The sequence below is a fragment of the Platalea leucorodia genome (genome assembly GCF_965183815.1).
Source record: "Platalea leucorodia genome assembly, chromosome: 5".
Lineage (NCBI taxonomy): Eukaryota > Metazoa > Chordata > Aves > Pelecaniformes > Threskiornithidae > Platalea > Platalea leucorodia.
The window spans coordinates 84,723,813-84,748,412 of record NC_138827.1 but is presented as its reverse complement, the minus strand read 5'-3'; the positions used below and the strand labels follow the sequence as shown (position 1 = coordinate 84,748,412).

Here is a 24,600-nt window from a genome sequence, read left to right as displayed (position 1 = left end):
GCCATCGGGCGCAGGGGGGATGAGAGCATGCCGCGGGGGGGGCACGGGATGCTCCTGGGGCTGTGCAAGCCAGCGGGCATCAGGGCACCCACTCTGCAGGGCCCAAGAGGAGCGGTGGTGCAACCCTTCCATTTGTGGGTGCGGGCGCCCTGAGCCCTGGGCCGGGGGGTCGGTGCGCCCCCGGCACATCGGATGCGGGAGGGTGCAGGCTCTGCGGTGAGTCCTTGCGGTCTGAGCGTGCAAGAAGGGCCGGTGCTGGGAACGTGCAGCCCTGGCACTGGGCACTGCTGGGAGGCAGCGGGGATGGCACCCCAGCTGCTCTGTCTCCAGTAACACGCGAGGTCCCCAAGAGCGTGGACAGGCAGTCCCCGCTTGCCCTGGGGACAGCCCAACAGCCACTGCCAGCCCCATGCCTGGCGTGTCCCTCGGGAGCAGGGCCACAGCCCCATCCAGCGCTGTGCTGGGGATCTGCCCTGCCCGTCCCCACACCGAGCATGGGATGGCTGCCGTCCGGCCCCCGAGCCTGCGAGGGTCTGGCAGCCGGGCTTGGCAGCTGCCTGCACGCTGACAGCACCGGCTATTCCCAGCCCTGCACCGCCGGTGCCCGTGCTGAGTCAGGGGCCTGGGGCACGGCTGCCACCTCTGCGCTCCGGCACGGAGCCCTTCGCCCCCAGGGACCCCCGGGTCCCCTCTTGCACCCAAATCCCAGCCCACTGGCTGCGGCATCTGCTCCTTGAGGCCCCAGCTCAAACAGCCGGGTGACAGGCACATCCAGCGATTTGTCAGTCTAATTAAAGCCTTAACAGCCTAATCAAAGCCTTATTGTCAGTCCAGTTGTATTTATAGTCCCACTTGTCGCAGCGCGCTCCCCATACGGCTGCTGGTGCGGCTGCAGCCCCGGGCTGCTGACATTCCCGGGGGAGAAGGGGCTGGAGGAGCTGAGGGTCCTGCTCTGCACCCCCTTCCTTTCTCTTACAGCAAGTAAGGCTCTCCCTTACTTACAAATTTGCTGGTTGGGGGCCATTTCCCAGGCAGTGGGGTCTTGTTCTTGGCTCTCCCGGGCACCCCCAGGGCAGTTTTTCCCAGCTCCCAGGGCTGCTTCGCCCCTGGGAGCAGTAACCTGGGAGCACCAGGGCTCCGGTACCCGCCGGGCTGCGGGGTGGCTGCACTTGCAAGTTTTTCTGTTTTCCTCCAACACCTTTTGAGCTCCGGCTTCCCGGTAAGGCAAATTAATATTTCATGAGCGTGGTGGGGTGAACTCAACACTTAGGAAAGCAATGACCCAGCAGGAGACAGGCGCAGGTGTGCTCGCACATCGGCAGGGGCACACGCACCTTACCCACGCGTGGGCATGGCTGGAGCCCACCCAGCAGGACCCGGGCACGTTGGGGGGGTCTGACCCTGCTCCCCCCAGCTGCTCTCTCTCTTCTCTCCCCAGCGGCCGCCAGTGTGGAGGAGGCAGAGCCATGGCATCGCTGCTGTGCAACGCCCGTGAGTGCCCCGGTGGAGGGGAGGCGTGGGGCAGGGCACCAGGCCGTCCGGATTTACACCAGGGCAAATCTGGCCCGGGGGTTGAGTTTGCCTTGCCGCAGTTGGGACCATCCCTACCCCACCACAGCTGTTGGGATGAGGCTTGGCAGCGCCGAGGGTGGGTGGGAAGGGTTGCTGGGGAAATACCTTCTGCCCCTCTTGTGGCCAAGAGAGTTTGTTTGGGGTCTGCCCCTCCTCCATCCCAAATCGAGGGACCACCTGGGGTCCCAGGGGTGGGAGGGAGCAAGGTAGCAGGGTGCAGCACCCGGATACCCCTGCCCTCAGTGATGCAGCCCACGCTGCCCCCAGGCATCCAGCTCACAGACACGCTGGAGCAGATGCAGCAAGGGACACTGATGCGCAAAGTCAAGTCCAAGAGCTGGAAGAAGCAGCGTTACTTTAAGCTGCAGGATGACTGCATGACCATTTGGTACCAGTCCAAGAGGACGGGCAAAATTGAGTCTGCCTGTGAGTACCAGCAGCTGTGTGTTGTCCATGGGGCCAGCAGTGGGGTTCAGAGTGAACAGGAGTGTGAATGTGTGGAGATTCTTGGAGCTATGCTTGCAAAGGGCGCTGGGGCATTCAAGAGACGCTTGGGGGGGGGGGCTCTTCTCACCCACAGCTCTCCATGAAGCATCCTGCCCCCAGCAGGACCCATGGGTCACAAGGGCTGAGTAGAAATTGCAGCTGATACAAGTGGAAGCTCTGGCATGCCTGCGGAGGAGTAGGCAGACAGAGGCATGGATGGACAAGTAGCTCAAGGATGGATGGATGGATGGATGGATGGATGGCTGGCTGGCTCAATGGTGAGATGGATGGATGAGTAGCTCAGTGGGTGGGTGGGTGGATGGATGGTTGGATGGATGAGTGGAAGAAGGGATGGCTGGAAGGACAGATGTCTGTGGGCAGTGCCCCCTGCCCTGTGGTCCTTGTGCCCCCTGGACAGGCCTCCCCTCCCTCTGCCCCAGTCTCCATCAGCGATGTGGAGACGGTGCGGGAAGGGCACCAGTCGGAGGTGCTGCAGAGCCTGGCCGAGGAGTTTCCCCCTGAGCGCTGCTTCACCATTGTCTTCTATGGCCGCCGGGGCAACCTGGACCTCATTGCTGGCTCAGCAGAGGAGGCACAGTGCTGGGTCCAGGGCTTGCGTCAGCTCATCGAGGTGGCCACCAGCATGGACCAAAGGGAGAAGATAGACCGATATCCTTCCTGCAGGCACCACTCTACCCTCCGCACCCAGTCCATCCCCCCAGCATGTGCTTAGCTCTTTTGGGTCTCATCATCTGCATTAGGGCAGGGAGAGCCCACAGAAAAAGGAAAAGATGCCCTCTGATGCTCCCCAGCTCCATCTCTCTTAGCCAAGGTCCTTTCCCTTAACGTCTGCCCTGATTTCTCGCACGTGGATTCGTGACTGGTTTCAGAAAGCCGACAAGAATAAGGATGGCCGCATGAACTTCAAGGAGGTGCAACGTCTCCTCAAGATGATGAACGTGGACATGAACGAGGATCATGCCCTGCGGCTCTTCCAGGTAAGCACCGCACCTGAGGGCCTAGAGGGGCTGGGGAGGGGCTGGAACAAGCTGCACAACACCCCCCCTGCAGAAGGTTGTGGTCACTTTCTTCTGTCCATCCATCCATCCATCCACCCATCCATCCATTTATTTGTTCACCCAGCTACCTCTTTACCCAGACAAACATCCATTTCTTCATTTATCTGTCAACCCAACCAGCCAAGGCAGCTGTTCCTCCCTCCCATTTTGTCCACCCAGCTGCTTATCTGTCTACCCAGCTAACCAGCCATCTGTTTATTTATCCATCAACCCAGCCAGCTGTCCATCTGTCCATCTGTCCATCCATCCATGTAACCATCTGTCCATCCATCCCTCCATCCATGGATCCATCCATCTATCAGTCCACCCAACCAGCCCTCCATCTGCCAATCCATCCATCCATCCATCCATTCACGTGTTGATCGATGCCTACCACTGCCGCTGGCATGCAGTCTCCGTGCCTTCCCTTGGGGGTGGGCGAATCCCCCTCACAGCCCCATGGGGTGGCCAGGACATCCCACTTTGCCCCGGCTGGGTGCTGAGTGAGCTCCCTTGCAGGCTGCCGACAAGTCAGAGTCGGGGACGCTGGAAGGGGAGGAGTTCGTGCTCTTCTACAAGGCCCTGACACAGCGTGAGGAGGTGCTGAGCCTCTTCCAGGATTTCTCCGAGGACGGGAAGAAGCTGACTCTGCTGGAGCTGGTGGATTTCCTGCGACAGGAGCAGCTGGAGGACGAGGGCACAGAGGAGCTGGCCATGGAGCTCATCGACAAGTACGAACCGTCGGAGACAGGTGAGAGCCAGCCCGGACACAGGCTGTGCTCTGCGTGGGGGGAAGGAGGGGGCTGAGACCCACAGCCCCATGGCAGGGGCACCCCCAGCCCCATCCTGCTGTGGGTGGGCACAGGGGGAAGGCTCACCATGGTGTGATCTGGGGGCAGTTCCCCTTTTTTTAGTCCATTCCTGGACCATTTTGGTGTAGAAGGTTGACCAGCCATGGGGTACAAGCACCGACTTTGGGGTCTGCTGCCCATCTCTCCCTGTGCCCCAGCCTCTGGCAGCAGCCATGCCCACCAGGCTGGAGATGCCAGGAGCCACCAGCAGCCCCGTTTGTCCTGATCTTGTCCCCTCCGCGTCCCTGGCTGTCGCTGAGCCTCCCCCTCCGCCTGCAGCCCGGGCTCGCCACGTGCTGAGTGCCGACGGGTTCCTCATGTACCTCTGCTCCCCGGAGGGCTCCATCTTCAACCCCCGGCACCGGGCGCTGTGGCAGGACATGAGCCAGCCGCTCTGCCACTACTTCATCTCCTCTTCCCACAACACCTACCTGATAGAGGACCAGATCCGGGGCCAGAGCAGCATCGAGGGCTACATCAGGTAAAGGGGCTGCTCCCTCCTGGCTGCCCCCCAGCACCCTCCTGCCCCAGTGCTGTGCCCCGGGCAGCTCCATGGGGCAAACCCACCAAAAGAAGAAGCTTCTTTGCCCCCTCCTGGTCCAGCACCCCTGTGGCCGTGCCATGTGGTGCCCAGCAAGGGGATCCATTTTGGGGATGCTGAGCCCAGCTCTTCTTGCCCTGCATGCAGCAGCATCTCCACCCTTGGCGGTCGTCCCCTGGTCCCCGCAGGGATGACACCCACAGCCAGAGGGGAGGGCAGGGGGCTGGTGCCCTGGCCAGGCACGGGGTCCCAGGGGTGACTGCCCACCCGCAGGGCTCTGAAACGGGGCTGCCGGTGCCTGGAGGTGGATTGCTGGGACGGGCCGAACGGGGAGCCCATGGTGTACCATGGCCACACCTTCACCTCCAAGATCCCCTTCCGTGAGGTGGTGAGCACCCTGGGGAAGTACGCCTTCAAGGTAGGGCACCCTTCCCCGGGTGCTGGCTGTCATGGGTGGCCCTCGGCAGGTGGGGGGGATGTGGCTGCGATTTGGGGCCGTGATGGGTCTCTGGAGGGGGAGTGGTGCGGGGGGTCACACGCCTGGTGCTGCAGCAGGACTGACCCCACCGCAGGTGAGGAGGGTGGCTGTGTCCCTTCCCGAGGGACAGCACTGGGGGTTCTGACCCACAGCCCTGCGCCGTGCCATGCCAGGGACGGGGGCTCATGCAGTCATGGCCTGCTGCGGGTGCAGGGGTGAGATGGGGCCTGGGGGATGCGGGGGTGAGATGGGATATGGGGGATGCTGGGGGATTGGAGGGGCATGAAGGTCTTTGGGGATACAAGGACACACAAGGGGCTCCATCCTGGCACTGATCACGCCTGGGCAAAGCCCTTGGGAGAGCTCCTCAACCCCACTGAGGATGATGTCCAGCTGTGCACATTGCTCCCCAGACCTCAGACTACCCAGTGATCCTGTCCCTGGAGAACCACTGCAGCATGGAGCAGCAGGAGGTCCTGGCCCAGCAGCTCAAGACCATCCTGGGGGACCAGCTCCTCACCACCACCACCGATGGGCACATCCCCACCCAGCTCCCGTCCCCGGAGGTAGGGACAGAGCATGGCCGTGCTGGGCACCGCTGTCCTGCCTGGGAGCGGGGTGAGGAGGTGGCTCTGCTGTCCAGAGGAAAGGTCACCCCTGTCCCATCATTGTTCTGCTCTGCTGGAGCACTCGGGGACCCTGGGGACATTGTGTCCTGATGTTCACAGGGGTCCCAAAGCTGTCCCCGAGGTTGTCTCCCCATGCCCTGCAGAGCCGGCGGGACAGCGGGGTAGAGCCCTCCTACCCCATCCCCCCCTTGGTGCTGCAGGGAGCTGGTGGTGCTGGCCCCCATCAGCACAGGGTGCCAGGGGACAGCAGGTCCCATGGAGGAGATGGGCACCCCGGAGTGTCTACCTCTCCATCCACAACCCCGCAGGAGCTGAAGCACAAGATCCTGCTGAAGGGGAAGAAGATCGGGCGGCTGGAGGACATGCTGGACGGGCCAGGGGGCGAGGCGCCCGATGTGTCTGATGATGACAACGGGGCAGAGGCGGAGGAGGAGAGGCGGAGGGTGAAGGTGGGTGGCCCGGGCTGGGGACCAGCTGGGAATATTGAGCCCCTGGACACAGCTACAGGTTGTGGTGACATCCCAGTGATGAGGGGAGAGGCAGAGACTGCAGGAACATCACCAGGGAGGGGGAACAGCCCTTTTTGCCCCGGCCATGCCAGCCTGCTCTTTGCACACCATCCCTGTGGTGGCACCATGCTGCGGGTCCCCTGCCCGCTCCGTTCCTGGCAGGAAGGCTGCCTGCGGTGGGGGTGCTGCCACCCCCGGCACCCCCTGGCTGTTCTTGGCTGCCTGGGGCTCTACAACCCCCATCCTGGGTGAGTGCTGGGGGACGGTGCACCCATTGGGGGGCACCTAACATGGCTGTGCCTCCCAGAAAGACAAGGAGAGCCTGGCGCAGGCGTTGTCCGACTGCGTTGTCTACTGCAAGAGCGTGTCCTTCAGGGGCTTCCAGGAGGCCCGCAGCCATTCCCGGCCCTCCGAGATCTCCTCCTTTGCTGAGGCCAAGGCCAGGAAGCTCATCCGGGATGCAGGTGAGGTGGAGGGGGCAGCGGTATGCAGGGAGTGGGCCAGGGTGGAGCGAGCAGGTGGCTACCTCAGGTGTAGGGCTAGAGCCTCCAGACACAGGGGTTCCCTCCCTACCCGGGTTGTGGCTCTGGTGGGTGAGGGAGGGTTATTGGCTTACAAAGTGCGGCAGGAAGCCTGGGTTCCTGGGAGGGGAGAGGGATGAGAACTGATGGGTGGGTGGGTGGGTGGGCGGGTGGACGGATGGATGGATGGGTAGATGAGTGGGTGAGTTGGTGGATGGGTGGGTGAGTTGGTGGGTGGATGGATGGATGGATGGGTAGATGAGTGGATAAGTTGGTAGATTAGTGGATGGATGGATGGGTGAATGGGTGGATGAGAGGATGGATGGGTGGGTGGATGGGTGTGGGTGGCTGTGCAGGCCAGGGAATGACCCCACGAGTGGCTCTGATGCTCCGTCCCTAGGGAATGAGTTTGTCCGCCACAATGCCTGGCAGCTGACACGCATCTACCCCAGCGGGATGCGGACCGACTCCTCCAACTACAGCCCCCAGGAGATGTGGAACGTGGGGTGCCAGATCGGTATGGCTGCAGGGTGTCAGGGCTGCAGGCTGGGGAGATGCCTCGGGTCCCGTGCCAAACGGCACCATCAGCACCCGTGTTGGTGCCAGCTACAACCCTGGCTGGCACCAGGTCTGGCTGCAGGCTCTTGCCCTGCACTGGGGAGCCCGGGGGTACCCAGGTATCGGTGCCTTGGCCCCCTGTGTGGCCCTGCATCTCTCTGGCCATGGGGACAGGCTGGTTCTCACCTTCAAGCAGGGCACAGTCTCCAAGCTGCCCTGAGCCCTTTCCCTACCGCCTTCCCCCAGTGGCCCTGAACTTCCAGACGGCCGGCATGGAGATGGACCTGTGCGATGGGCTCTTCAGCCAGAACGGCCGCTGCGGCTATGTGCTCAAACCGCCCTTCATGAGGGACGAGGAGACTCTCTTCAACCCCAGCGACCCCAGCAGCCGGGAGGGCCCTGGCCCCATCACCCTGACAATTCAGGTACGGGGCGAAGGAGAGACCCCGGGGAGCCGTGACAGTGTCCTGGGGCTCTGTTGGTCCCAGCTGGGTGGGGACACGGGCAGGCAGCGTGCCAGAGCCAAGCAGCCTCCCAGCAGATCGGTTCGGCTGCTCCCCGGCTCATGGGGTCACTGCCCCTTCCCACAGGTGATTAGTGGGCAGCAGCTGCCCAAAGTGGCCAACAGCAAGGACGGAGCCATCATCGACCCGCTGGTGCGCGTGGAGATCCACGGGGTCCCCGCGGACCAGGCGCACCAGGAGACCAAGTACATCGAGAACAACGGTGAGCCCCACAGTGGTACCAGGGACGCCGCTGCGCCCAGGCAGCCATCCCTGCCCTCCCTCACCCTCCCAGTGTCTGCTCTCCCTTCCCAGGGTTTAACCCCCGCTGGGATGAGACGCTCCAGTTCCAGCTCCACGTGCCCGAGCTGGCCCTCGTCCGCTTCGTGGTGGAAGATTACGACAAGACCTCCAGGAATGACTTCGTGGGCCAGTTCACCTTAGCCTTTGCCAACATCAAACCCGGTGAGCGGCTGCTGCCCGGCGGTGGTGGTGGGCTGGGGCAGCCCCGCAGGGGTGTCTGGGCTCAGCTGGGTGCTGGAGCAAGGTCGGGGGCAGCCGTCAGCCAGAGCCTCGCTGTCCCCCCTGCAGGCTACCGCCACATCCATCTTCTCTCCAAGGATGGCACCAGCATCCCCCCCTCTTCGCTCTTCGTCCACATCCGCATCACTGAGCCACCTGGCCCTGAGGAGGACTGAGCCCGTGGGGCAAGCAGGACCCGGATGGAAGCCATACAGCTGGCCCCGAGCAGCTGGGGCCACAGAGCCAACCACATCGCCCTCTTGTTGAGCTGTTCCTGTCATCCCTGTGTTGTCGTCGCTGCTGTGCCCCTGTTTGCAGTGGCCTCCAGGAGCTGGGAAAAGGCACTGACCTCCCCTTCCCAGGTTTGGGATGCTGCCTCCCACGAATGAGTGTGGGGTCTGCACTGGCGCAGCCCCCTGCGCCCCCCACGTGCAGCCCACCCTGGCCCACGGGCACGGCTTGGCCGCGAGGAGGAGAGATGGTGCACAGCGCCTCGGCTCTGCCGCTGGGGCTGGTGCCCCCAGCCAGGGGAGCAAGGCTGGAGCCGAGCAAAGCCCAGGGCTGGGCAGAGCGGGAAGAGGAGTCGGTCCCCGCTGACCCCAACCCTGCAGAGCCCCATCACAGCCTGGCTCCTACAGCCCCCGGGGCTGCTCCTGGCCGGCGCCTGTTACTAACCCTTGCCCTGCCCTTTCTCTGTAAGCAACTTAATAAATTGTTCGGTGACAGGCAGGCTCAGGTCTGGGTGCAGTGGCATTGGGGACAGAGACGGGGAGCTGGCCTTCTGCTTGCGCTCTCTCCCTGCAGGCACCTGCCCCACAGCTCGCACAGAGCTCCAAACAGCCCAGAGATAAAGGATTAAAAAGAGTTGAGAGATTCCTTTTATACAGCTGCATATTTTACATCCCATATACATATATGCCTATACACACACATACATCTCTGCAGCAGGCCTGTGCCACCGGGGCCTTAAAGCAGTCAGGATTTGGCCTCACTGTGAAGCGCCATCCTTCTCCACGGGGCACCCTCCTTCCTGCTCCGTCCCGGGGGGCCCCTCGGCCCGCCTCTCCCTCTGCACAGCGTGGAGGTGGACGGTGGGCGTGCTGGGGTCCTTGCCCACCCCCTGGCTGGGGTCACTGGCCCCACGCTCGGGGTGATGCCGCTGGATGTGTTTGATGACCTGGAACTTCTGCTTGGCCTTGTAGGGGCAGTAGCGGCAGAAGAATGGGTGCTCGTTGGTGTGGGTCAGGTAATGGTGGCGCAGGCCGGCCGCCCAGCGGAAAGCTCGCCCGCAGGCGTTGCAGACGTAGGGCTTCTCCTCGCTGTGCTTCTTGAGGTGGGTCTTGAGGAGGAAGCGGGTCTTGAAGGCCTTGCCGCACTGCTCGCAGATGAAGGAGCGGGCGTCCCGGTGCCGCGTCTCCTTGTGCACCCGCAGGGCGTCTGCCCGGTTGGTGCGGTACTCGCACTCATCGCAGCGGTACGGCTTCAGGCCTGCAGCGATAGGGAAGTGGCTGGGATGGGGGTACGGTGCCCTCCCTCCTGCAGGTCTCGCCATCCCCATAATGGCATCAGTCCCCAGGGAACCCCCAACACACCATCCTCGGTATTAGGAAGGTGCAGCCTGCCAGCAGGCACCTCAAAACCCCAAATTTCCAAGGCACCATGCCTTGGCCCCTGGGGTCCGTACCACCCCACCTTCCTTCCCGCCCTGGGGCGCTGACCCCAAGCCCCCAGCACACGCGAACTTGCTGCCCCCCAACTCCTGGGGGTCCTCCCCTGCCTCCAGCTGGGCCCCTGGTAGCACAGGAAGCACAGAGCTGGGGTCTGCGCAGCCCCAAAGCCCTCCCCGGTGCCCCACGGCCTGTCCCTGGTGGGCAGCACTCACCCGTGTGCTTCGTCATGTGGTACTTGAGCTGGTTCACCCACTTGCACTTGTAGCCACAGTCGGGGCAGAGGTATTTCCGCTCCTCCTTGTGGATCCGCATGTGGTACTGGGCACAGGGCAAGAGGGCAGGGTCAGGATGAGGCCATGCCACCTGCCCTGGGAACGCACAGGGCTCTGGGGTGCCAGCGAGGGGCTCAAAGACAGCTCTGACACCTCAAACTGCGTGGGGCAAGGAGGGCTGTCTGCTTGCCTGGCAGACTACGGGTAGGCGGGGATCCACGGTGGGGTCAGGATGAGACCCCTGTACTGCTGAGCTTGCTCTGTCCCAGCCTGTGGAGGGACACAGGCTTTTTTCCCCAGTTTGGCATTTAGGGAAAGTCCAGGTTAAAAGCCAGCCCAACAGAGCTAGCCCTGAGCTGAGCACGTTGCACCCAGGCAGCCTCAGAGGGCTCCAGCTCAGCCTGGCCATTAAAAAAGTCAATATTTCTTTTAGCAAAACCAGACCATTTTCCCCTCCATTACCTCACGCCTGGCCCTCCTGTTCTAGGAAAGGCCCTTTACCATGCATGAGGATGCTAATCACCTACAGAAATAAGGGCAGGCTCTGGCTCTGCTCGCAGGGAAGCTGAGCTTTCCCCACACCATGTCTAACTGGTGCTGCAGGGCACGCTGCTAGCCAGTGGGCAGCCAAACTTGGCTTTGAGTGGTGCAAGGCTGCGCTGTGACGGGGCACGGCCGGCTGCACCCAGAGGACGCTAGAGATGTTAGCGGGAAGAGGAGTGAACCTGGACAGCTGCCCACCTTCTTGCTTTGCTGCAAATCCCTCTTCCCCTTAATCCACAACAGCAGGGAGCAGGGTTTAGGGCAGAAACATATTGTACCCATGTGAGTTTTACCTACTCGCCTCCTATTCCTGTAGAAGCCACAGACAAGAGCACAAAGAGGACAAAACTTCCCCTCGGGAGTTTCTTCTTCCCCAAATCCCCGTGTCCAGATCCCCCCCAACCCACGCAGATGCAGTAGGATATATCCCCCATCCCCAAGCAGGGTGCTCACCTTGAGACGCGAGGGGTCGGCGCAGGCGTATTTACAGAGGTGGCACTTGTAGGGCTTCTCGCCAGTGTGGATGCGGATGTGCCACGTGATCTTCTGCCTGTTCTTGGTGGTGTACTCGCAGTCCGAGCACTTGTACACGCGGGTGCCCCCGTGGCCCTTCATATGCTGGTCAAAGACGAGCTGGTGGCGGCAGGCGAAGTCGCAGAAGGGGCACCGCAGGGGTTTGTCCTGGGGGGCGGCCGGCTCGTGGCTTTCCACGTAATGCCGCACCAGCTGCTGCCGCTCCTTGGCTGCAAAGCTGCACAGCTCACAGCGGTGGCTGAAATGCTGCGTCTTGTGCTCCTCCAGCGCCTCCCGGGTGGGGAAGGTCTCCTTGCAGGTGCTGCACTCCAGGTGCGGGTGCTGCTTCTGCACGTGGCACTTGAGCGTGGCCTCGCTGTGGCACACGAAGCCGCAGCGCGGGCAGCCATAGGACACCTTCTCCTCGTGCCGCCGCAGGACGTGCTGCTTGAGGGCCGTCTCGGAGCTGAAGCGAGCCTCGCAGCGGGAGCAGCTGAAGTTGAGCTCGCCGCGGTGGCAGCTGTTGACGTGGCGGGTGATGTCGTTCTGCAGGTAGCTGCTGTAGTCGCAGAGCGGGCAGAAGTGGGTGGGCGTCTTCTCGTGCACCCGCAGGCGGTGGATGCGCAGCTTGGAGTTGGTGCCGAAGGTCTGGCTGCAGATGCCGCAGGCGATGCGCCCCACGCCGGTGTGCAGGGACTGGTGGGCCTCCAGGCGGTAGCGCCGCGTGGTGCTGAACTCGCAGTAGTGGCACTTGTGCGGTTTCACCCCTTCGTGCTTGATGCGGATGTGCTGCCGCAGGCAGCGAGCTTGCTTGCAGGTGAAATCGCACTGGCGGCACTGCAGCTGCGGCCGCTTGCTGTAGTGCTTGCGGTGCAGCTTGCGGTGCAGCCGCAGGGCTTTGGCCACCTTGGAGGTGAAGGGGCAGGAGGCGCACCGAAACTCGCCCAGTGCCACGCAGCCCCTCTTCTTGTGCGTCTTCATGGCCCGTTCCTGATGGCAGGTGAAGGGGCAGGTGGGGCAGGAGAAACGCCTTCTCTTGGGCAGGGTAGATTTTGGGGGGGCTGCATCCAGGGGGGGCTCACTGGGCTGGCCCATCTCAACACTGGCTGGGTCCCCTTCAGGGAGCTCGGTGCTTTGGGGTCCATCCTGCTCAGGATGCACGATGTGCTTCTCGGCACAGTGACTCTTGAGGGCCCGCCGGGAGCGGAAGGCCTCAGGGCACAGGGAGCACCAGAACTGCTCCAGGCTCCGGCACCCGTCCTCCACGTGGGAGGTGATGGTGGAGACACGGGAGCACACGAAGGAGCAGGCATTGCAGTGCAGCTTCCCTCCCTCCAGCCGGTATTTCTCCAAGGGTTTCCCAGGCTGGGGGGGACAAGCAGCTCCAGCTGGCTCAGCCCCATCCCCTTGCTGGGGAGGCTCTTCCGCCACCTCTGTGCTGTCACCCAGCAGGGATTTCTCAAGGGCAGGACAGCCCGAGGCCTGTTCCCCAGCCAAAGGACTGCCTGATGCCTGTGTTTTATCAGGCAGCAGTTCAGCTTCCCAGGGGCTCTCAGCATGCCCAGACTCCGCCTCCCCTCCCCTCTCGCTCTCTGCTGTTTCCGTACCGTTATCACCAGGATGGTCAGCAGGTTGGCAAAACCCAGGTGGCTCCTGACCAGCTGGTCTGAGGATCCTGTTCTTCTTCAGGAGGACCGGGCACTTCTTGAGGAGATGAGTGTTAAGCCCCCTTTGCTGCTTAAAGCTGGCACCGCACTCGCGGCACACGAGCGGGGCCCGGCGGCTCTGGCAGCTGGCCTTGGAGTGCAGGGACATGGACTTCTCCTTCCGCGTGATGTATGAGCACTTCTCACACTTAAAGATCTGGCTCTCTGACTGCACCACCAGCATCTGCACCCTGCCCTCCAGCACCAGCGTCTCCGCTTGCTCCTTGTCCTGCTTCCGCAGCGCCTTCAGCACCAACTCTGAGCCGCCTCTGGCGTTGTCATCGGAGGCGGCCATGTCCTCTGGGACAGGCGGGTGGCTCTGCTCAGCTGTCTTCAGCACACTGAGCCAGGCCTCCGGCAGCTCGGCTTGGCTGGTCTCTCTCATCTCGGTGTCTGCCACCAGCTTGTGGTGGTCTGAGCATGACCCCTCGAGGTGGCCCGTGGCCTGCCGTAGGGAGTCTTTTCCCTGGCTGTCTCCTGCTGCTACCCTGTCCTCCAGTCTTGCTGCCTCGTCCTCCTGTACATCTGCCTCCTCTTCCTCAAAGTCCGGGATATCTTCGAGTGTATTGTCATTGTCCTCCAAGCCAAGGTCACCCTGGGAGCCCAGCATCTCGTAGGCTGTGGGAGGCTCCTTGCAGGACAGCATTTCCACACTCTCCGGCTGTGCCATGCAGGCTTCTCCAGTCAAATGCTCCAGGAGGGGGCCAGACGAGACATTCAGCGCCTCCAAGTGCAATGTGCAGCTCTCTGTCACGTCCCCAGAAGCAGCGAGCTCAGTCGAGCCTGTGGCAGCATCTCCTTGCACGCAGTCATCTCCAAGGGTATCACCAGCAGTGGGACGGCTCTGCTCCCCCTTGCCCACACCTCCCTCCGCCTCGCCACCGCTCTCCACCGGAGGGGCACCCTGCCCAAGGAGGGCCACCACAAATGCTTGCTGGTAGCCCTCTTCCCCCTGGGACTCCAGCTGGGACGGCTTCGCCTTTGCCCACTGCTCCTTGCCGGCAAGGGGGGAGCTGGCATCCACACGCACGGCTGCGCCGAGCTCGTAGCCGAAGAGCGCCTCGGATGAGCTGATCTCCAGCTCCTTGCTGGCATAGTTTTCTAGCCAGTCCTTGTCACCGGGGACGTAGCCGTGAATCTTACGCTTGTGGAAGAAGAGGCTGGTGTTGCTGAAGGTGCAGTAGGAGCAGAGGGCACAGCGAAATTCCTTCTGCTTGGTGTGTTTGCAGTTCTCGTGGTTCAGCAGCGCCTGCTTGTACTTGGTCTGGTAGGTGCAGTACTGGCACTGGAAGATGGGCACTTGGTAGTTCTGTGAGTGCTTCGCCTGCATGTGCTTCTGCAGCTCGTACTTGCGCTTGCAAGCGAAGCCGCACACTTCGCAGATCAGACTTTTGCCCTGGTGCCGCAGCTTGTGGCTGCTCAGCTGGTCAGCACGGTGGCAGCGGTAGGAGCACTGGTTGCACTGGTACCTGTGGGGAAAGCAGACCTGGTCAGGAAGCGCGAGGCACCAGGGCAGGCTGAGCCCTGTCAGACATGCTGATCTTTGCTTCCCCGTCCTGGACTCCTAGGGAAGGGGTACTGTTCAGTTTGCGGGATCTGACCCTTGCCATCTGGGCAGCTCTTACCACAAGCAATTCCTCCCTGCTGCAGTGCTTGGCACTGCTGGTGCTTTACACCCCCAGCCTGGGGACGGGAGGTAGATTCCCTGGATATCCCACACAGCGACTGCGTCACCCACACACACATGCATCACACCAGCAGCACCTCCAGCATCCCCGGAGGCAGACTAGACCCGAAGGAGGTGATAACAGAGAGGTAGAAACATGTTTTGGCAGTCCTGCACGTGCTCAAGCTGCCTTGGCCCATGAACATCAGTAGAGCCCATGAACCCAAGCTCAGGGCTGCACTGATGTGGTCATACACCTCCTTGGCGGTGCGGAGACACCAAAGATAGCTTTGCCTCCACAGCACCATGCTGGCAACAACCTGCAAGCTCAAAGACTGCATTTCTTACGTGCCACACAGAGCAGGCTGTAGCCATCCCCGAGGCATGAGCCCAGAGCAGCAAGACCCCCAGAGCAGGATTTGGGGAGCCCTGACTATGCTGCCGGGTCAGTGGGGCCAGGAGTCGTACCGGAGATCTCCGGTGTGCTTGCGCATGTGGACGTTCAGGTAGTGCTTCCACTTGGTGATGTACCCGCACTCGGTGCACATGAAGTTCTTGTCGTTGGAGTGGGTCAGCATGTGCTTGGACAGGTAGCTCACATCCCGGCACGTGAAGTCGCAGAGCTCACACTTGTGAGGTTTCTCTCCTGCAGACAACACAGGAATGCCCTCAGCACGACAGATAAGGCAGCACGGGCTGCCTTCCCCCGTGGGGAAACCAGCTCAGCAGGAGCTGGGGGTAACAGCAGAGACGAGGGCATGCCACAACTTCAGCCAAGCGACGCTCGGGTGGCAGAGCCCGTGATGGGACCCAGCAGCCCTGACCCACCCCCATCCCAGCTGGGCTCTCAGGACCCCCGTGGCAGACACCCACCGGTGTGCAGGAGCATGTGCCGGATGAGCACCCTCTTGTGTGCGGTGGCAAAGGCGCACTCGGTGCACTTGTGGATCTTCTCGTTGGCATGCATCTTGCCCACATGGTCGTGAAACTCCACGGGGTTGAAAGTGGCATAGGGGCAGAAGCTGCACTGGAGCTGCTCGCTGCCCGGGTGCCCCTGCTTCTTGTGCTTGCGGAAAACGTGCTTGTTGGAGCAGATGAAGTCGCACTGCTGGCAGTGGAAGGCGTAGTGGGTTTTTCGGTGAGCCTCCATGGCCTCGGCCGTGCCAAAGAGCAGCGAGCAGGCGTGGTACTTGCACTCCACTGCCTTGATGCCGTGAGCATCCTTGAGGTGACGGACAAACTCCTTCCGGTCCTCTGCACAGTAGTTGCAACCGCCCTGGAAGCAGCTCAGCCTCTTGGGCTCGGCTTTGTGAGTCTTCAAGTGCTCTTTGAGGGCCTGGCTGAGCCGAAACTTCTCCTCGCAGACAGGGCAGGAGTAAACATCGGAGTAGAAGTTAGAGATGTCCTCGTGCATGCTGGCCATGTGGCGGTTGAGGGCGTTCTTCTCCACCGAGCTGTAGTGGCAGAGTGGGCAGCGGTGGGCCTTCTCGCCCGTCTCCCGCATCATGTGGATTTTCAGCTTGCTTTTGCTGGTGAAGTACTTGTGGCAGTTGGGGCACTGCAGGCTGGGGTCAGGGAAGTGCAAGTGGAGGTGCTCCACCAGGTGCGTCCGCTTCTTGAAGCATCGCTTGCATTCGGGGCACATGTGGGTTTTGTAGAGGTACTCGGAGCCCTCTGCGACGTCCCCTGTGAGAGCAGAGGAGGGGGAGCTGTCAGCAGGGAAGAGACAGAGAAGAAGAGCACAGGCAGATGTTCTCTCCCTGATCCAGCTGTGCTGGGGTGAGGGCTTATGTATGTGGTCACACGGCAGCCGTTTACTTGAAGGGACTGTCCCCACCCCAAGCCACCGGAACGGTTCAGGTGGGCTCTCTCCAGCTCAACAGTGGCAGAGATGATCCAGTGCAGCCTGAATCAGGCCTGCCCGCCTGCTCCCGCTCCCCAAAGGCCGGCAGATTTTTGCCTGCTTTTGCCTGAGCCTGGCAGCAGCTGAGGACAGGCAGCAGCAGCAGGAGGGATGCGTTTGCTTGGGCAGAGGGCAGGGGAGGGGGGAACAGTGCACTGGTACATGCAGGAGTCAAGAAGCTGCTGGATGGCACAGGACCACCACATCCCACCAGCCTGGTCCACGTTTCACCCCCAGTCTTGAGGCCATGCTGCTTGTTCATAATACAAAGCCCGAGCAGCTCCCGGTACGGCCCCGCGGTGCTCCGCATCCTACCTTTGAAGTGCTGTGCCCGCGGCACTCTGGCTTTCTCGGGAGCCGCCTTCCCGTCCTCTTTGGCCTCGCCTTCGCAGGGGCTCTCGCCATCCTCCTCGGGTGACTCATCCCCGCCGCTGTCCAACTCCTCTTCTCCAGCTGACACCTTCTGCCCCTCCAAGGAGCCCTCCCCGGTGCCTGCTGGCTTTGCTGGCCTGGCTTCTGCTGTGGTGGCTTCCCAGCCAGGGTGGCAATTCCCTGCCTCCTCCTGCCCTTCTGCTGCTGCTTCAGTGGGGAAAGACAGAGACCATCACGCTCCAGACAAGAGGGAGCCACCCCCCATCACCCACACACATGCAAAAAACCTCCTGGCTGAGATGGGGGGCACAAACTCTGCCGTGGGGAGGAAGGAAAGCTGCAGAGAGCCACCGGAGCGCAGGGTGCTCTGGCTTCCCAGCAGCACAGCCTCACCCCCCACTCCTCCCCGTTGTAACTGGGACATTGCCGGCCTCTGCAGCACCCATGGGCCCTGACCCCCCCCCCAGCCATACCTGACGGCAGGACGCAGCGCTGCTCGAGGCCGTGGGGGGCTGAGCCGGGTGGTCCGCCTGTCGCGGGCGTCTCTGCAGGGGGATCCACAGCGTGGCCCTTCCTGTGCTGCCAGAAGAGCTTGGCATTGGCCGTGACAAAGTCGCAGCGGCTGCAGTGGAAGGGAAAGTGGGTGCGGTGGTGCCGCTCCATGGCTGGACGGCTGGGGAAGAGCAGGGGGCAGGCACGGTAGGCGCAGGACACGGGGGAGGCCCCATGCAGGCGGCGCAGGTGGCCACGCAGTTGCTTGCGGTCCTCCGTGGCGAAGCAGCAGCCCTTCTCGGGGCAGGACAGGGCTCCCGGCGGGGCGCGGTGCGTCTTGAAGTGCTCCTTGAGTTCGCCGGGCTGTGCAAACGCCTCCTGGCAGATGGGGCACAGCAGGCGCTCGGGAGCAGAGCCCTCGTGTGCACCAGTTCCAGGTGGCTCTGAGCCCTCTGGCTCACTCTGGCCCTTGCTGGCAGAAGCCGACAGTGCCCCATGGAGCTCCAGGTGCCCTGGGCGGGCCAGCAGCAGGCATTGGTGCTGGGACAGCAGGGAGGCCTCTGGGAAGCTCTGGCCGCACCTCTCACAGAAATACAGCTCCACCACCTTGACCAGCACCTCTGCAAACAGCGAGGGGTGAGCATTAGAAAGGGCTTTCACCAGGCGCAGAGCTTGGGACTGGCGGTTCAGTTCCAGCTCCAGACAAGGAGGATAAACCCCTGCTGCCACAGATTACAGTCTGGAGAACCGCAGCCCTCCCCCTGCCCGGGCTATCCCAGGACGGATGCTCCCATCAGAGAGGGGACACCATCACCCAGGTGACCACAACGACCAGGTCTGTCCCTTAGCACCTTCAAGGCACCCAGCAGAGTGAGGCTGGCTCAACCCTGTTTCTAGCAGGATGCCCCTACACTGGACCTGGGTGAGAAATGCGCTGGGGGCGGCAGCAGTCTCCAAGGTGGAGATCTCCGCCTGGTCCCCATTGACAGGCCGGAGCGACCCCCTCACCTGGCCCAAGGCTCCCACAGCCACCCCTCCCCACCTGCACACCCAGCCTGGTCTGCGCTGAACGGTGGCACTAGACTCATGACACATGAGGGGTCAGAGACATGAGGGCACCATAGTGTCCCCAGGGTGCTAGCTGGAGGGGACAGGACCCCAGCTGGACCCCTCTCCCTCCGCTGAGCACCAATGGGCCCAGGCTGCCCTCCCTGCACCCTGTACCTGTGGCATTGGCCGTGTTGCTCAGCGTCACGTTGCCGGCCACAGCTTCGATGAATATTTCCACATTGCCTCCTTCAGCGTGAGCCCCTTCCCCAGGCACTGACGCCTCTGCCAGCAGCAAGTCCTGGCTGGCCGTCAGCGGGGGTGCCATAGCCAGGCTGGTGCTGGCCACACCAGGGCTTCCCACAGCTCCCGCCTCTCCCGGTGTGGGCAGGAGCAGCTCTGAGCACAGGGCCTCCATCTCCCCGCCAGCAGCCTCAGACACAGCCACTTCTGCACTCATTGCCACCAGGCACTGGCTTGGTGCCGGGCAGGAGGGCCTCTCGTTCTGAAACAGAAGAAAGTGCTTTAAACGAGGGAGAACCCAGAAGCCCAGGGGTCCTGCAGGATTTTGAGGGGCAGCCTGCAGTGCCAGTCCCCAGGGAGGGATATGAACCGGGGTACCCCAAATGCTGGCTCCCTTCGGCCCTGCCCCAAGCAGGCTGCTGGTGAAACCCACTGCCACGGGGGAGATGGGCTGCAAGGACCCCTGTACCCTCCCCAAAGACGCCTGGGGACCCCTCCCTGAGCCCAACAGCCAGGGCCTGCTCCCCGGGCCCAGGTGGGCCCAGACGCGGGCCTAGCCCCCAGTCCCGAGTCCAGGTGGGCCCGAGCCCGAGCCCACCCCCCAGATCCGGGCCCAGCTCCCAGCCAGGAGATGCTCACCGCGAGTCCCCGCACGGCCAGGGCCGCCCCAGCCCCCTGTCCCCGCAGCCCCGGCCTGTCCCCGTCACCCCGGGCCGGGGACTCAAGCCGGGCCCCGGTGCCCCCACTGCCGGCCCCGGCGCATCTCGATGGTACGCGCCGGGCAGGAGGGAGCGTCACCCTTTGTGCAGCTCCCGCGGCCGCTCTGCTCTACCCCGCCGCCCGCCCCGGCCCCGCTCTATGGTACGAGCCGGCAGCCGGGCGGAAGCGGCGCCGGGCGGAAGTGAGGGATGGAGCCATAGAGAGCGGCGCCGGGCGGCCCAGAGCGGCGCTGCGCGGAGGTGAGGGGCGGCGGGGCCGAGGCCGGTACCGGCGGGGGAGAGCGGCTGCCGGCGGGGGGCCCCGCCGTGGGGAAGGCCCGTGTGGGGCCCGGGCTCCTGCAGGGGAAGGTGGGCTCCTGCCGCGGGGCTGAGGCTCGGCTGCGGGGGGGGGAAGGCCCCGCTGCGGGGCAGGGACGCTGCCCTGGGGCCGGGGACGCCCTGCCCCGGGAAGGGGCCTTGCTGCGGGGTCAGACCCTGGTCTGGGGGAGGCGGGATCTGCCTGAGGGAGCTGAGCCTGTCTGTCTTGTCTGTCTGTCTGTCGGGGGGCTCCCCCTCACCCCCTGTATCTGGCAAGCCCCTGCTGAGGGAGCTGGAGAAACTTCCAAGTCCCCTAAGCGCGTGGTGGGTGCCCTTCATCCAGGCGTGGAGATGCTGCTTCCACCGAAGTTGTGCGCCCGTTGCAAGCAGTAAAGAACCAGCTCTGGGCTCAGCCTGGGGACGCACTTCAGCTTTTTCAAACAATAAACCTTAAATAATTGTAGCGCTCACGATTTCTAGCTGTTTAAAGAACAAAACTGTGTGAAGCTCTGGGCTTGTTGTCACGGCTGAAGAAGCGACAGATGCTCCTGTTCTTGCTTGAGAGCCTCCAGCGCCTGACCCCCTCCTGCCTGTCTCGCCCAGTGGCCTGCAGGGAGGGAGGAGGCTCCTGTGGCCAGCGGCTGTCTGAACCCCCCCGTAATAAGATGAGCACGGATGTGGGAGATCCAAGTGTGTCAGGCAGGCTTTCTCCTTGGGAACCAGCTACGATAAAGGCCAGGGAACTGCGGGTGATCCATTTTGTCCCCCGCTGCCATTCAGTCCTTCTCTTTCCACGCAGGTTTGTTTCTGGAGCGCAGAGACGATGCTGTGGAAAGGAGCCGCTTAACTTCCCACAATGCCCGTTTCTGACTTTGTCTTAGCACTGAAGGACAACCCGTACTTCGGAGCTGGGTTCGGCCTCGTCGGGGTGGGCACGGCCCTGGCGTTGGCCCGGAAGGGGGCCCAGTTCGGGCTGGTGGCTTTCAGGCGCCATTACATGATCACCTTGGAGGTGCCCAGCAAGGATAAGAGCTACCACTGGCTGCTGAACTGGATCTCCCACCATGCCAAACACACGCAGCACCTCAGCGTCGAGACGTCGTACCTGCAGCATGAAAGCGGGCGCGTCAGCACCAAGTTCGACTTTGTCCCCAGCCCTGGGAACCATTTCATCTGGTAAGGGAGGGTAGGGAAAGCAGTCTGGGGACTGGCCCTTGTTTTAGCAAGGAAACTCCAGCTTGGGGGGTGGCCTGTGGAGGCAGCAGAGAGGGTCTTGCCTCCTCCTTGGGTCTGGATGAGGGCAGGAGATTGAGAGCAGCAAGAGGAGCCTGTATTCACCGGCGCGAAGGGATTTCTTTACCTGAGACGAGGGTTCTCCTTGATGCACGACCCGAGCAGGGCTCCGCTGAGTGGTGCTGGACCACCGTCCCCCAACCCTGTCTTCCCGCCCCAGGTATCGCAGGAAGTGGATTCGCATTGAGCGCAACCGGGAGAAGCAGATGATCGACCTGCACACGGGGACCCCCTGGGAGTCTGTCACCTTCACTGCGCTGGGCACCAACCGGGAGATCTTCTTCAATATCCTCCGCGAAGGTCTGTAGCGGAGCTGCGTGGGGTCCTGCTGGGAACAGCCTGCTCCCTGGAGATGCCCAGGGCTTCACGAGAGATCCTTTCCCCTGCCAGCTGTTCCCTCTGCCTCTCTCTGCAGCCCGGGAGCTGGCGCTGCAGCAGCAGGAGGGGAGGACGATCATGTACACGGCCATGGGAGCAGAGTGGCGGCAGTTCGGCTTCCCCCGCCGCCGGCGGCCTCTCAGCTCGGTGGTGCTGGAGGAAGGTGTGTCAGAGAGGCTGGTCCAGGACGTGAAGGAGTTCATCGACAACCCCAAGTGGTACAGCGAGAGAGGCAAGGCTCTGGCGTGGTGTCCACTGCACGGTGCCCAGCGCGGCTCCTTCCCCCGCTGCAGCCACGGCTGTGGGGCTCCACCTCAGCACATCCCGCAAACGAGTGAGCCCAGGGGCTGAGGTCAGGCCTGGGTCTGACAAACTCCCCTTGTTCAATCCAATCCTGGAAACCACGATAAGCCAGGGAATTAATTGTTTCTGCGATGCTGCCGTGGGGTGGGGCAGGATGCTCGTGGTCCTCTCTGGAGACAGCTGCAGAGAAATTTTGTCCTGCTGCTTGCCTTCCTCCGGTGTAGCCCTGGGGGAGAGAGCTCGGAGCAACCCAGATGGTGGCTAAAAGGACACTGTCTTCCTAGGGATCCCCTACCGAAGAGGCTACCTGCTGTATGGTCCTCCCGGCTGTGGGAAAAGCAGCTTCATGTGAGTATTGCCAGTTGGCTAACAGCGGTTTTCCTGCCAGCTGCCTGCTCTGGGGCACGGCGGTCTCTGGTGAGAGGGTGTGGATGAGTTTGGGTTTGAAATGCAGGAGTGGGCTGTGCCTCCTGCGTGGTGCCTGGTGTCAACGTTCATGTTGCTGGCACCGTGACAGGTCAGGGTGACGAGCCCTTCGTGCCCTTGCTTTGACAGTGCTGCATGGCACCAGAGGGCTGCATGGGGGCTCCCACCTGCCCCCTGTATCTGATCCCCACTGGGGGAGGATGCCTCTGCCCTCTCCCCTGCTGCCGGGCAGGGAGATCTGGTTCTTCCTCTGCTCCGGGCTTTGTCACTGTGATTCACCCCTGTGGTTTGTGTCCTTCCCAGCACAGCCCTGGCCGGGGAGCTGCAGTACAGTATCTGCCTGCTGAGCCTCAGCGACCGCAGCCTCTCCGATGACCGGCTCAATCACCTCCTGAGCGTGGCACCGCAGCAGAGCATCATCCTGCTGGAGGACGTGGACGCTGCCTTCGTGAGCCGGGACCTCGCCACTGAGAGTGAGCAGTGCCCCCGTTCCCGGGCCAGCGGCGGGAGGGAGGTTTGCTGGCTGTGCTGGGGGGCGGTTTGGACCAGCAGAGACCAGGAGTGGGCAGCTCTCTGGGGCCTCAGGGCCCAAGCTGGACCTTGCCCAGTTTTGGCTAGGCCGTATAAAGGGAGATTTGGGTCCTTTATCCACAAGCAAAGACATTTCTCTGCCCAGCTATTTTCAGCATGAGGGAGGGGATGGCTTCCCTCCCCCCCATTCTCTTTTTGGGTTCCCAGGGTGTGGGTGGGCAGGGGAGGTGAATGTGCTGCCAGCCAGGGAGAGGCAGAGGGTCAGCCTCAGGGGAAGGAGAGAGAGCAGGGAGCTTGGCTGAAGCCTCAGGCGATAGGGAGGTGGTCCACGGGACTGGCGGGGTGAGTGGCCGATGGATGTGATCTCAGACGCCTCTGTCCCCAGACCCGGCTGTGTACCAAGGCATGGGGCGCCTGACCTTCAGCGGCCTCCTCAACGCACTGGATGGTGTGGCCTCCACAGAGGCCAGGATTGTCTTCATGACCACCAACTACGTGGACAGGTTAGAGCTGCCCTCTGCGAGGGAACAGGGAGGGCGGTGTGGGAAAACCTTGCTCTCGTTTGATGACCTTTGTGGAGGGCTCCATCCTCCAGCATGAAGACTTGGGGTTCAGGTTTCCCGAATCCTCCCTCAGGATGCAAAACCCTTGATTGCTAATCAGGATCCCCTTTGCTGGAGCCTCAGATGCTTCCTTGCTGTTCAGACCATGGTCGTGCCCTTCAGGAGAGGCACCAGCTTCCTCCCCGTGGCGATCTGTGGATTTTGGGGTTGTGGCCGTGCTGTGAGTGGAGCGCTGGCCCCACACGCAGCATGTTGCGTTGGCAGGACATGGCCTGGACTCATGGCACCTGGCCAGACGCTGCCCTGTGGCAGGCTTGGCTCACTCCAGACCGAGATGGCCTGGAGGGTTGTTCAGAGGTTACTCATGGGACAAAGATGGGGAGAGCTGTTTCCCAGGATGCACTTCTCCTCCTCCAGAGTCAGCCCTTCCCCAGCTCTCTCTTTTAGGTTGATTTTCCCCCCTCAGCCCCCTAGGGACAAACCTCTTCCCCACCTTTACCATCCCACAGTGCAGAGCACCTTGCAGATAGGACGCTGGCTGTGCTAGTGTGGAGGGGGGCTTCCTGCAGGACCCACCCTGCAGAGACCCTTTGAGCAGGTGTTCAAGGCTCCCCTGTGTCTCCCAACAGACTGGACCCAGCCCTGGTGCGGCCCGGCCGTGTGGATCTCAAGCAGTACGTGGGCCATTGCTCCCGCTGGCAGCTTGCCTGCATGTTCCAGCGCTTCTACCCCGAGCAGCCCTCGGCCGCAGCCGAGCGGTTTGCGGAGCAGGCACTGGCGGTCTCCAAACAGATCAGTGCTGCCCAGGTGCAGGGCCACTTCATGCTCTACAAGATGGACCCTGAAGGAGCCATTGCAAACATACGCTCCATCCTGCTGTGACCAGGGGCCAGCTTTCCCCTGCTATGCTGCGAGGACTGGGACAAGGACTTAAGCATCCCGGGGGTGCCGTGGAGCTGCCCAGCCACGCAGGCCAGGTCTCTCTTCACCTCTACCCGTCCAAGGCCTTGTTTTTTTATTACAACACGCGGAGAGTCGGAGCTGCCAGCCTTGCAGCAGGGAGAGGGGATCGGCTCTTGCTGCTCCCCAGACTTGGGTGCTACTGCACCGGCCCCGCTCACCAGTGCATGCCTCCTGCTGGGATTGCCATAAGCTGCCAAGCCTCCTGGATGTGAATCCCCTTCCTTGCAGGGCAGCCTGGGAGCACCCCAGACAGGCATTTCCCTGGGCCAGGACATTGGGGTGCTGCACTGCTAAAGAGCTGCTGGTCTTTGAAGGGAGAACAGTCTTCGTTGGTTTGTGAATATCCTCTGTCAAGTGCACAACACGGCTCTTGGCTCTCCGGTCCCTTCGCCTGTTTGTTGCCCCGCTATCCAGCTGCTGGTCCAGAGCCCTCCTGACCAGGGCCTGGCATGGCCAGCACTGCAAATCCAGA

General features: G+C 62.5%; 3 protein-coding genes across 5 annotated transcripts; 2 read left to right on the top strand and 1 right to left on the bottom strand.

The window, feature by feature from the left end:
• Positions 1-1,451: 1,451 nt before the first annotated feature.
• PLCD4 (phospholipase C delta 4) lies at positions 1,452-8,404 on the top strand (the record flags this gene model as incomplete). The annotated part of the gene is made up of 15 exons (XM_082312615.1): positions 1,452-1,491; positions 1,840-1,998; positions 2,499-2,727; positions 2,927-3,056; positions 3,636-3,867; positions 4,247-4,448; positions 4,782-4,926; positions 5,400-5,552; positions 5,924-6,064; positions 6,432-6,588; positions 7,046-7,162; positions 7,450-7,628; positions 7,794-7,929; positions 8,022-8,171; positions 8,298-8,404. Exons 1-15 carry the CDS (start codon positions 1,467-1,469, stop codon positions 8,402-8,404), a joined length of 2,262 nt encoding a protein of 753 aa, XP_082168741.1. The 5' UTR covers positions 1,452-1,466.
• A 736-nt stretch (positions 8,405-9,140) lies between these two features.
• Positions 9,141-19,379, bottom strand: ZNF142 (zinc finger protein 142). 2 transcript variants are annotated; one of them, XM_082314122.1, is made up of 9 exons: positions 19,295-19,379; positions 18,590-18,917; positions 17,347-17,985; positions 16,817-17,080; positions 15,472-16,284; positions 15,067-15,244; positions 11,167-14,401; positions 10,111-10,216; positions 9,141-9,716 (listed from the first exon to the last, which is right to left on the bottom strand). In XM_082314122.1, the coding sequence occupies exons 2-9, from the start codon at positions 18,870-18,872 to the stop codon at positions 9,217-9,219; spliced, it is 6,018 nt and encodes a 2,005-aa protein (XP_082170248.1). In that variant the 5' UTR covers positions 18,873-18,917; positions 19,295-19,379; the 3' UTR covers positions 9,141-9,216. The 2 variants fall into 2 exon arrangements, with proteins under 2 accessions (XP_082170248.1, XP_082170249.1); XM_082314123.1 differs by having other exon boundaries at positions 16,817-17,077.
• A 177-nt stretch (positions 19,380-19,556) lies between these two features.
• Positions 19,557-24,490, top strand: BCS1L (BCS1 homolog, ubiquinol-cytochrome c reductase complex chaperone). 2 transcript variants are annotated; one of them, XM_082313223.1, is made up of 8 exons: positions 19,557-19,614; positions 20,471-20,847; positions 21,125-21,264; positions 21,380-21,574; positions 21,930-21,993; positions 22,375-22,544; positions 22,988-23,105; positions 23,795-24,490. In XM_082313223.1, exons 2-8 carry the CDS (start codon positions 20,528-20,530, stop codon positions 24,045-24,047), a joined length of 1,260 nt encoding a protein of 419 aa, XP_082169349.1. In that variant the 5' UTR covers positions 19,557-19,614; positions 20,471-20,527; the 3' UTR covers positions 24,048-24,490. The 2 variants fall into 2 exon arrangements, with proteins under 2 accessions (XP_082169349.1, XP_082169350.1); XM_082313224.1 differs by lacking the exon at positions 19,557-19,614 and adding an exon at positions 19,652-19,722.
• The last annotated feature ends 110 nt before the right edge of the window (positions 24,491-24,600 follow it).

What these genes read in the sequence shown, in the direction of transcription:
- ZNF142 (XM_082314122.1), bottom strand. Translation starts at nt 18,872, where the DNA reads ATGAGTGCAGAAGTGGCTGTGTCTGAGGCTGCTGGCGGGGAGATGGAG. An exon ending in CAACACGGCCAATGCCACAG is followed by an intron (nt 17,986 to 18,589) that starts GTACAGGGTGCA and finishes CGCTGTTTGCAG; the next exon opens with AGGTGCTGGTCAAGGTGGTG. An exon ending in GCGCTGCGTCCTGCCGTCAG is followed by an intron (nt 17,081 to 17,346) that starts GTATGGCTGGGG and finishes TCCCCACTGAAG; the next exon opens with CAGCAGCAGAAGGGCAGGAG.
- BCS1L (XM_082313223.1), top strand. Translation starts at nt 20,528, where the DNA reads ATGCCCGTTTCTGACTTTGTCTTAGCACTGAAGGACAACCCGTACTTC. An exon ending in CTTCAATATCCTCCGCGAAG is followed by an intron (nt 21,265 to 21,379) that starts GTCTGTAGCGGA and finishes CTCTCTCTGCAG; the next exon opens with CCCGGGAGCTGGCGCTGCAG. An exon ending in TGTGGGAAAAGCAGCTTCAT is followed by an intron (nt 21,994 to 22,374) that starts GTGAGTATTGCC and finishes TGTCCTTCCCAG; the next exon opens with CACAGCCCTGGCCGGGGAGC.